The sequence below is a fragment of the Canis lupus genome, chromosome 8 (genome assembly GCF_011100685.1).
Source record: "Canis lupus familiaris isolate Mischka breed German Shepherd chromosome 8, alternate assembly UU_Cfam_GSD_1.0, whole genome shotgun sequence".
Classification (NCBI taxonomy): domain Eukaryota; kingdom Metazoa; phylum Chordata; class Mammalia; order Carnivora; family Canidae; genus Canis; species Canis lupus.
Genome location: NC_049229.1, coordinates 24,069,420 through 24,081,516, shown reverse-complemented (window position 1 = coordinate 24,081,516; position 12,097 = coordinate 24,069,420). Strand labels below are relative to the sequence as shown.

Genomic DNA, 12,097 nt, shown 5'->3' with positions numbered 1-12,097 from the left:
TCAAGTATGTTCCTCAAATAGGAAATTAGCTCACTTTTTTTTTCCACTTGGAGTTAAACATGATAGGAAAGAGAGTTTGAGCTTGTTTTCAGTAAAATTCTATTTGTATATAATACTAATAATGCCAAGGTCAATCAGTGTGAGAATAATGCTGTAGGTGGAAGACATTCATTGATTAAATTGTTTTCTTGAATTAAGACATATTTTTTCAAGTGGGGTTAGATAGAACGGAACTCTGATTTATAACCACTTGTAATTAAAATGTGTTATTACACACACTTGTCAACAGACTGTCTAATAAGACTGTATGTAATATCTAGTGCACTTATCTTTTAAGTCTGTGTTTTGAACCACCAACAACCCCTAAATTTATTCTCCTCCTATTTATTTCTCAAACAATGTGTAGTAGAAACTGAAATGTTTAAATAAAATTAATGATATGACTGAGAATGGCTGGTGTTTCAAAATATACAAGTCTAATTCTTAGTGTAATAAATAAAAAATAATATTTCATCAGTTGAATTGATAGTAAGTAAATGGGTTGACTTGCTTTTGTTTCTCACTCAATGTACCAAACTTTTTAAACTAACTTCACTGAAAGTATAGATTTATTGTGATGAGTATTTTTACCCTTCAATCTTGAATTTACTCATTTTTGTTCAACAGAATGAATTGCACATGCTATGTGCCTAGTAGTATATAGAGTTCTATAGAAAATAAGAAATAATTGTAGTGAAAGGTCCTTATCCTTCAAATAGTTTGTCATCACATTTAGGATAATAAATTACTGAATAAAATAAAAATCAGAAAGTAATATTCATCAAAATACATGACAAGCCTGTGTTGTGGGTGAACAAGGGAAAGGACACTGAAAGCAAAGTTAAAATAAAGTTTCTATGGAAGAGAAAAAATGTAAACCATCGTAACAAGTATTCTGCTGAAGGCAAAGGTTACAGGATGTAAGAAAAGAAGCCACATGTTGGAATGGAGAATAATGGTCTTACCATAGAGAAGGGGAAGTGGTATAGCCAGAGCGTCAGGGTCTACATAAGGGATGTGATACATATCAGAGAAATAGAAAGCCTGATGAAGGCTATGTTTGAGGAAAATTTATTGGACACTAATGTAGAGATTCAACTGGATACAAAGAGGCATGGTGATGACTGGAGAAAATGAACTGACATTTTTTTTAAGATATCATTGCAATTATATATTGAAAAAAATAATAGTAGATGCTTGCAGCCATTTATATTCAAGTAGAAAATGATTTTATAATTTCCCACTTTTGTCTGTGTGTATAAAACAAATGATACTAACAATTACCTATCAATATACATGGCTCTTGCCTGAAGCTAGATGATTGTGGCACATCCTCATCTTCCATGAAATGTGAAACACGAATTAATGTCTATATTACTGATTAAAATAAAAATGTGATTTATATGCAAGTGATCCCTAGGCCTTAGAGTAAACCAAATTACAAATTAATTTCTATGAACTCAGTAATTTCAAGTAGCTGTAGGAAATATGTATGCACATATATTTCAGTTGTTTATATAAAACATATAAAATACATATTTTTAGTAAATAGTTAAAAGTAAAATTATGATAATGACTTAGAGAAGAGAACTAGGTAATAATAATTATAGATAGCATTTATGCAAATTATATTTACACAGTAATTTCTATGAAATAGTATCAAAATAAGAATCATTCTATTTCACAATGCCATAAATAACTCCAAAACGTTGGTCAATGTTCATGAAATAATACAACACTTAGGTCATTTAGCCTTTCTGACCATAGTCCTTAATGTGAGGTCAGTTCTCGAGCTCTTGCACCTGACTCTAGAAGGGGTGGTGATCAAAAGATGAGAATTGAGGAACCAAAGAGAAGAAAAAGACAGTTAAATTTTGCTTAGCAACTTCAAACTTGTATCTTGGAACTAGGTAGCATTTGAAAATCCTTGGGGATGATTAAATTCTTACCTTTTGATACCTGGTGCCTACTCAAGCATAAACACAGTGCCTCTAAGGGCTTAAAATTACTTTTAAAGGGTATTAACACAATCCATCATATTCACTTTGGAATTTTCGTACTATAATAGTATAATAATGTGCTGAATCAGCTTTGCTGAATCTAACTTCTCTTGAATTGCTTTATTCTGTTTCACAAGTTCTAATTTCATTGACCTAGATGACCTGAACATAAGTTTAGATAACTATTGTCACTGAATTCTCTTTTGTAAACTTAAAAAACTGAAACTTGCTTGAAAAAAGTCCTAAAATTATTTATCTACTAATATTGCTGTTGTCTAAAATAAACCAGTGAATCAATAGTTTGGATTCATTGATTTGGATAATGGAGTATAATTAAGACTATGTGCATTAGAATATGATGCTTAAATTATAATATATTTTAAAGAATTTATATTACTCAGTTATACTTTTAGTGTCTTTTTAAATAAGTAATGCTTGCCTTTTAAAATAAAATCTGGGGCAGCCCAGATGGCTCAGCGGTTTAGTGCTGCCTTCAGCCCAGGGTGTGATCCTGGAGACCCGGGATCCAGTCCCACGTTGGGCTCCCTGCATGGAGCCTGCTTCTTCTTCTGCCTGTGTCTGTTGCTCTCTCTCTGTCTGTCTCTCTCTCATGAATAAATAAATAAAATATTTTAAAAAAAGTAAAATAAAATCTAGCCACAATTGACCGTAGCTCATATAATCTATTCAAAACCAAATTCAAATCTGAGATAATTCAGACCTGGCTTCTTTAGATCTAGAACAAATATTTTTCACATAATATTTATTCAGTAAACATAAATTGAAATAATTCAAGTTTGAATTTTTATTATATAGGTAAAAATATTAATTAAAAATATAAACATGATCACAAGGAAAGCATATTCCCTGAGAAAATATGTATTTGATCCTGATACAATAACTTATCACTATTGGTATAATAATGATAAGTTTTATATATATATAAATGTGTAAATTTTGTTAAAGTATGTATTTCTTTAAGTAAATTCTGAAAGACTTACAGTACATGTTACTTTTTTTGTCTAATTACAACAAATAAATCTAAAAAAGAATGTTAATTACAACAAATAAATCTAAAAAAGAATGTTATTTTATTAACATTTGACATAAATTTCCAAGTATTGATCCAATGATAGGACTGATTCCTGTCACTTGAATCAAAATAACTGGTCACGCTACTCAAGAGAAATAAGACTTAAACATAAAATGGTAATTCATTCATTTCCATATATTTACATTAGCACCTCACATTTACATTTACCTCACATCTACTGGTAACTTTTAAAGTATGGAAAAACTTGAACTGCCCTAATAGCTTAGAGAGTACATCCTTGATTCTTTCTATGCAAGATATTGAAGGCCTTCTATTAGAAAGAGAAGTTAGGTGTTACATTTAAGTAATTTAAAAAAAAGATAAATGATATTTTTCTTTCTGTAAAAGCAGTTCAATTAGCTAAGAGATCAGTAGAGAATACTACAGCTTAACCCAATCAGTTATCACTAATACAGCTGTAGGCTATAGCAGACAGAGGCCATGGAAGAGATGAGGAGCCCCTTTTCTATCTAATGCACATATAGACTGTTTCTTCAAATAATTCCTAAAGGTGTATGTTATATACCCACTTTGTAAGTCCAATGACAACTAAGAAATTCAAAAAGTATTATAACTTAATTTAATGTTTAACACAATTTATTTTTTTATTTCAGCTTGATTTCCTTGTAATCCCTCCTTGTTGTGGATTTATGTTAAAAATTAGAATTCAGTTACATCACACAGAAATATGTTCTGCAGTGTCTTTTCCTTTTGGCACAAGGTTGCCTTTCTGGTGTACAAGGTACCAGTACCAATGAACAAGGAAAATTGAGCCTCATTGAGTATCTAAAAAGGAAAATAGATGGATTCAGAAAGCTACTTTTTGCCACAAGGGATTACTGAGCACAGTGGGATAGTCCCCCAAATTCAATTCTTAAATAGCACAAAGACATAAGTGCCTTTCCATTATTCTCAGATTGCTGAATCTTGATGTAGTAGTGTATCTCACATTAACTGGCTCTGCTGCTTTAGATCTTACAGGAGAAGCAAACAAAATCCACACCTATCCTGTGGAGATAAAATAAGCTCCATAAATTTTGGGGGGGTTTAAGAATGAATAAAGAGGATTAAAATAAGAGAGAGAGAATGAGAGAGATTGAGAAAATAAAGCTCCAATGAAGATTCCACAGAAAAAAACAAAGCTAATATGCATATAGTAAAGGAAACACATATTGTTGAAAAAGACTTACAATTCAAGTGAAAGTACAATTTGTCCTGTATATGCTTTATAGATTTCAGTATATTCATAAGAACATGAACTTTATTAAACAATAAAAAATCACAATGACATAACAGTGGATGAATTTTTAAAAATGAACTGAATAAAAGACAGAAATAAAGGAGAGCTTTATGAGATCAGAAAGGAATGTAACATCATAAATTATAATAGCCAACAAAAGATGACATTGGAAACAAAAGAACAGAATCCATACAATGGAAATTAAAATCAGTACTATGGAGGACAAGCCTGAGATTCTTTTTTACATTGAAGGGGAAAAAACAAATAGTAGATTCTGGAGCAAACATGAACATGTGACAAGATAAAATAAAAAACAAAGCTGTGGAACATCATGTATACATATGCATGCATTATTCTTAAATATAATACTAACAAAAGGAAAAAATCATAATAAAAGAGTGGTAGTCCACTACCAACTAAAACTTATTCCTGTAATATAGTCGCAGTTCAACATTAAGAAGCGTACTAATACAATCTACTCTATCAATAGAGAACTAGAGAAATATTATTTGACTATCTTGAAGATAATAGTAAAACATAGTGAAGACTGTATGAAACGTAATATAGTTTAAATGCTTTAAGTCATTTTAATTCTCAACAAAAGCTTATGCTAGTTATTATTATCATTACTTACATGATGAGGAAATTGAAGCAGAGAGATTAAAATACTAAACCAAAGTCATCCAGCTGTGACAACTATGATGTAAGGAATGCAGAGGTTCTTGTTTAAAAAGTAGGTATTCATATTGATGGATTTTTGCATAATATGAATATGTGTGCTTATGTATAAAGAATTAAACAAAATTTATCTAAAAATCTGAAAGAAAAACTATAATGTAATTGTACACATATAGATAGATATATATTAAAAAAAAAAACAACTGAAGCAATATACACCAAAATATTAAGGAGGCTCCCTCTAAGAGATCAATTTAATGGTGATTTTTATATTGTCTTTTCTGCTTTGCAGTGTTTGTGTGCAATATTCACATAAACCAATGTATATATTATATGGAAAATAGATATAGATTTTAAGAAGAAAATGACTATTTGTAAAACTTATCAAAATGAAAGTATCTTGAAGTCACTGGCTCCAGATAAAGAGTTACCATAAACAACTATTAAAATGGGTGAAATAGATTAAGTAATGGTTTTCAGAAAATGGAATAGGCAGGGCAAGCCTGAGATCTATGGGGAAAAAAGAAACTAATGAGATCATTTCTACAGGAGCCATTTCTTTGCCTGAGAACAATTTCCTGGCCCTAACATAGAGTCTGGAACTCAAGCATAACATGAAAGTGTTACTGAGTTCAGGAGGTAGAGATGAGAGTTCTGGGCAGCTGAAGTAGTTAGAATCTGTGAATCAGAATAAAAGAAGGGAAGTGTGCAGAGTTGACTCTAGAAGTATATGTGGGGTTCCATGTAACTCTTTATCTGAAGGCTATTCTGTACTTATATAAGACTCATAAAACCCAAGGTTTATGGTATGGCAACCTAGAAGCTTTTATGGACTTGGCAATAGAACAGAGATGGGAAGGCCAAAGAGTCCTGGGAGAAGAGCAGTAGGGAATATTGAAGTTTAAGCTATTTTAGGGTGAGGAGATATCTTAATGGCCTCTGACACATGAAAAAACCAGACAGGCTCTCCCTTAGTAGTTAAGATGATTCCCTGGAGAACTGACCTCTCTATACCTTTCCTTAAAAAAACAAAATCTAAGCCCCAACAAGATCCACAGTAGAGACAGATTTGGAGGTTGATTCTCATAGAGTTAAGGGGTTTAGAGCAACAATTTGGGCTTTCAACAGATCAGTATTGTTACTGTAAACCAAGCCTATCTATGCAAATTTGACATTATGAGTCAGTAATTCAATGGTCTGCTGAAACAAAACCGCCTTCTGAGAAATATTATAAACCTAAGGCTCGGGATCCCTGGGTGGCGCAGCGGTTTGGCGCCTGCCTTTGGCCCAGGGCGCGATCCTGGAGATCCGGGATCGAGTCCCACGTCGGGCTCCCGGTGCATGGAGCTTGCTGTCTCTGCCTCTCTCTCTCTCTCTCTCTGTGACTATCATAAATAAATTAAAAAAAAAAAGATTTAAAAAAAAAAAAAAAAACCTAAGGCTCTATAACGTGATATTCACAATGCCCATTATTCAATGAAAATGATTAGATATACAAATAAACAAGAAATGTAATCCAAAGTAACTTAAAAAGTAAAAACCACTCCATAGAAATGAACCTGAAGAGGGCCAAACATTATACTTAGCAAATAAAAACTATAAAAAGGTCCAACAAATATGTTCAATGACATTTGAGTGAATATGTTAAAAGATTCACAGGAAATAGTCTTAATGATTGGACAGGTAGGTCTAGCAGGGAAAGAGTAACTATACAAAAGAGCTAAATAAGAATTATACTGGAAAGTAGTAGATAAGACATAAAAAATTCACTGGAGGAGCTTAAACAACACCGCAGAAAGAAAAGAAAAGCTAATCAACTTGAAGACAGACAAAATTTTCCAACCTGAGAAATGAAGGAGAAAGATTGAAGAATAATGAACACAGCCTCCGGTGACTGGTAGAAGAATCTTAAATTGCCTAATATATATATATATATATGCCTTATATTATATTATGCCACATATATTATGAATGTATATGACATAATATGCATTTTCCTTTCCTCTGAAAAGGAAAGGAAAGGGATGACACAAGGGAAAACCTTTATATATATATATATATATATATATATATAATTGGAGTCTGAAAAGTAGAGGAAAGGGATGAGGCAGAAATAAAGGAAAAGCCAAAAGAAGTTCAGCAAACTCTACATAAAGATGAATATGAAGAGAACTGTATTTAGGCTCATTATAATCAAATTACTGCAAAAGTAAAATAAGGGAAAATGCTCAAAAGCAACCTGAGGGAGAAAGAAAAACATACAAGGGAACAAAGATAAAATGATAGCTGACTTCACATTAGAAACTGTGCTATACAGAAGAAAATAGAACCACCTTAAAGTACTCGGGGAAAAAAAGTGGCAGAACTTAAAATCTCACAAAAACATTGGAGTGAAATGAAGTTGTTTTTATATAAACATATCTGAGAAACTTTATCTCCAGCAGATCACCACTACTACAAGTACTAAAGGATGTCCTTCAGGCCAAAGGGAAGTGGTGCTAGATTTTAACTCAGATCTACAGATAGAAAAAAGACTGTCAGAAATAGTAAATAAGGGGTTCCTGGGTGGCTCAGTCAGTTGAGCATCTGCCTTTGGTTCAAGTCATGATCCCAGGGTCCTGGGATAGAGTCCCACATTGGGGTGTTTGTTTCTCCTATCCCCCCTGGTTGCTTTGCATGCACTCTCTCTCTCTCTCTCTGCCAAATAAGTAAATAAAATCTTTAAAAAAAAATGGTAAATAAGTGGAAAATTTAAAAACTATGTTCTTATGATTTACATAAACTACATCTGACTATTCACAGTAAGGTGAGGTTTACAATTCAAACAAAGGTAAAAGATACAATTACTATTAAAAATAGAAAAAGGAGGGATCCCTGGGTGGCGCAGCGGTTTGGCGCCTGCCTTTGGCCCAGGGCGCGATCCTGGAGACCCGGGATCGAATCCCACATCGGGCTCCCGGTGTATGGAGCCTGCTTCTCCCTCGGCCTATGTCTCTGCCTCTCTCTCTCTCTCTCTCTGTGACTATCATAAATAAATAAAAATTGAAAAAAATATATTAAAAAAAATAGAAAAAGGATAAGTAAATTAATTATACTATTGTTAGGTTATTACATGTGTGAAGTAAGATATAGAGTATAAAGTATGAACTTTGAAATGAAAGGAGGAATGTAATAGTAAAACAAGTAAGGGAGGTAAAATGGATGAATTTTGAGCATGAAGAATAAAATATTGAAATAATTAGACTACGAAAGTTATGAGTACCTTTTGTAGCTCTGAAACAACACTAAAACACAATTTAAAAGGAAGATTTAAAAATCAGTAGAAGAAATAAATTGAAACCTAAAAAAATAAAATAATATCAACTGAAAAGAAAGAAGGGAAGGAGCTGCAAAGGACTAAAAAAAAAAAAAAAAAAAAAAAAAAAAAAAAAAAAAAAAAACAAGGGACAAGTGGAGAACAAATAAGATGATATACATAATTCCAAACATATCAAAAACTATAGTAACAATAAATGAACTAAAATTAGAAGACAAACGCAATAACATAGATAAATATAACAGAAGTTACGTTGAAGAAAAGTAGCGAGGCACACAAAAATATGCTTACTGCGTAATTTCAGTAATATGAAATTCTAGAAAAGGCAAAAATCATTAGTTAGTCAAGAAAGTCTTGTCAGTAGTTGCCTGGCAGAGGAACAAGGGCTACGAAGATTAACTGCAAAGGAAAGTGAGGGAGCTTTTTGGGAAGATGGAAATATTCCATATCTTGATGGAGTGGCGCTTACACTACAATACATATCAATCAAAAGTTATTGAGCTGTACATTTAAAAAGAGAGAATTTTATTGCATGTAACTTATATCTCAATAAAACTGTTTAAGTGTATCAAAATACTGATTGCTTAGTGATCAATATATCAGACTCTAATCTGTGGGTTCAAATTTTGCCTCTGCTATTTACTTACTGTAGGAACTGATCAAATAACCACTCTAAGTTTTCTCTATAGTTGTACTTCATAGGATTGTGGAGAGGATTAATTCCTTATCTGGAGTAAGTGTTTAACATATAGTGTGTTTTATTAGTATCATCAGCACCACTACTATTTTTACTATGTGCAGAACATGAAACTGTTGAAAGAAATATATCAAATCATGTAGCGAGCTTATTCTTATTTTATCTTCAAATAATTCTTTTAGAAGAAAATGAGACTTGGATGAAAAGTAAACTGAAAAAGAGATTATAATTGGTAATATAAGACAAGGCAATAAGAGTCAGACTTTGTGCAAGTCACTCAGTACATACACATCTGTTACAGCCATAACAAAGAAGTTACCATAAACTATATGGCTTAAAACAAGACAAATGCACTATCTTACAGTTCCAGAAGACAGAAATCCAAAACGAATATCATGGAGCTAAAAATCAAGGTGTCAACAGGGCTAGTTCCTCTAAAAGCTCTAGGGGAGAATAATCCCTAGCTTATAGAGCCTGCCTCTGTTTGGCTTGTGGCTTCTTCTTCCATCTTCAAAACCAGCCACGTAGTATCTTCTTTTTCGTTCACAAGACCTTCTTCTCTCCTGTATCAAATCTCCTTGCCTTCATCTTATAAAGATATATGGGATTACATTTAAGACCGACCAAGATAATCTAGAGTAATTTACCCATTTTAAGATCCTTAATTTGCTCACATTTGCAAAGCTGCTTTTATCATATAAAATAACACCACAGATTCAAGGGATTAGGACACAATAGTCTTTAGAGGCCTACCAAATGTCATAAAAGCAAGATTAGGAATGAAGAAAGGAGGAAAGACTAGTGTTCTGAGGAATTTTATTGTTAACAGTTTACAAGTGTTAGGTCAAGGAGGAACAAATGTGAAACAAAAATAAATATACAAAATAAAATGTCATTGTTATTTTTAGGTGTTCTAAATGTTTATCTGCGTTTGAAAGGGCAAACAACGATAGAGAATCCACTGTGGTCTTCAAGTGGGAATAAAGGTCAACGGTGGAATGAGGCTCATGTTAATATATATCCAATTACTTCATTTCAGGTAAGAAAAGAACCATCATTTCTGTGAAGAGACTGCTGCACATGAGCATAATTTTAAAGGCATACCTTGAGTAAACTTTGGGATATGAACATTCAGAAATTCTGTGATATGAGCATCACAAAAACGACAGTATTAAGTTTTTCTTTAGTTCTAAAAGCTGTTTTTACAGAGAAAATGCCCCCTTTTTATTAATACCTAGCAAATAACATGTTTGAATAATAGTCTTTCAAAATCCAAATGGTTTGCCTGGAGAAAGTATAATCCATTTCTATAAAATCACATGTGTATATTTTGTTTCCTGAAGATAAATAACACAGGTTCTTATAATAATGGAAGCTGGATAGTCAATTCTCAATTAATCTGTTTGAATTTTACTTGATGGAATTTTACATACTTTAACAAAATGTGTCTCTTTGAGATAATGCCGTTTTAGTAGTTTTAGTAATTTATCACTTTGATTATCAAAGTCAGAGAACTTTGAAGAAGCTATTTTTCTTTATTTTGAAAGAGAAGTAAGCTTACTTAGAGAAATAAGGCTTAATTGAATTAAGAAAGTTAGCTGAAAATATATGATAGACATTTCAATGACTATAAAAATGGCCATTATGGCTTGAGATAGTATTTCACAAAACAGTTTCAGTGAAGAAAATAATGTAGTTTAGTGATTTTATTTTTTTTTCTTTTTTTTTTTTAGTTTAGTGATTTTAATAACTATATATAATACATGTATTTTATGTACTCACCTTGAGTGTTTGTTTCAGATCAGTGATTTCTTCAAAGTACTTCAAGAGATATTTTTGCTTCCTATGTGACTGCCTCACTAACATAAACGTATACGTCTAATATATATACAATAAGTAAGAGAATAGTTATATTAATGTTTCCTTCAGGATACTCCTTTATTGCCATAGACATCGGTTTAATAATTGAGCACTTTCAATTTCACTATTGAGCACTTCTTTATTATCATAATGAACAGTTCAATAAATACTTTTTGAGCTACTCCTGTGTGCCAGGAACACTGCTAGGTTGAAGATCTAAAAATGATTGTTTACCTCAGGTTAGTAGAAATATACATGTAAACACTTACATCTCATACTATAAAAATTGCAGTAATGGAGGTATGTACAAGGTTCTGTGAGCACACCCAACCAACAAGAAGAGTATGGAAGAAAGTCAAGAAAAACTTACTGTATGAACTGAAGGCTGAACCAGGGAGAGGGATTGCAAAGCAGAGAAAAAGCTAACATTAGTATTGCAGCAGAGTTCAGAGTGAACAGAGAGAGACGTTGACATTGTATACCATACAATTTGTCAGGGAAGCAGAAAAACTTTTCTGGACTTTGATACATAAAGATAAATAAGACTGATGTTATTGGAGGTTAAGGAATCTATGGAGCTTGGGTAATGGGGGGGTCACTAGAAGATTTTACTCTGGGGATTACCTGGTATAGCAGTCATGTTGCTGGTTCAAAGAGGCAAAACTAGGTTGGCAAACCAATTACGACCTGTAAAATTCACATAAAAGATGTTGAAGGGACAAATTGGGGAAGTGGTATAAAAAAAAGGGATGATTTCTAGATATACTTAGGTGTGAAAGCTAGCAGAACAATTTTATGTTGGGAATTTGGGAAGCAGCCATAAATGACTAAGAAGTTTCTAACTTAGGAGTCTTGGGTAATGCTTGTGCTACACATTACCTTAAATAACAAAAAAAAGGAAAAGAGACAAGCTTCAGGGATGAATATGGTTGCTTCTATTTTAGACATGTTAATAAAAATGCCTATGAAGTAGCCTTTTAAAAGTGTGCAGGTTGCTGTACACGTTTATCTGAAGCTTTGGGGACATACACATTTGTGAGTCAACGGATTGTCTGTGGTACCTAGAAATATGGGAGTGGTTGATATTTCCAAGGGAAGGTGGACATATGTGAACAGTGATTAAATGATGGAACCATGCAGAACACTACCTAGTAATATCAACTGTGGGAGAAGA

The 12,097-nt window shown here is 32.6% G+C and overlaps 1 protein-coding gene across 3 annotated transcripts in view; it reads left to right on the top strand.

Annotated features, from left to right (window-relative positions):
• The window catches only part of MDGA2 (MAM domain containing glycosylphosphatidylinositol anchor 2), a 782,196-nt gene that overhangs the window by 749,853 nt on the left and 20,246 nt on the right, over positions 1-12,097 (top strand). For all 3 annotated transcript variants that reach the window (XR_005363220.1, XR_005363219.1, XM_038544626.1), the window contains exon 15: positions 9,972-10,102. Coding sequence is in view for 1 of the 3 variants with exons in the window: in XM_038544626.1 (XP_038400554.1) it covers positions 9,972-10,102 (131 nt within the window). In the remaining 2 variants the exon portion in view is untranslated. The remainder of the gene's footprint in view (positions 1-9,971; positions 10,103-12,097) is intronic.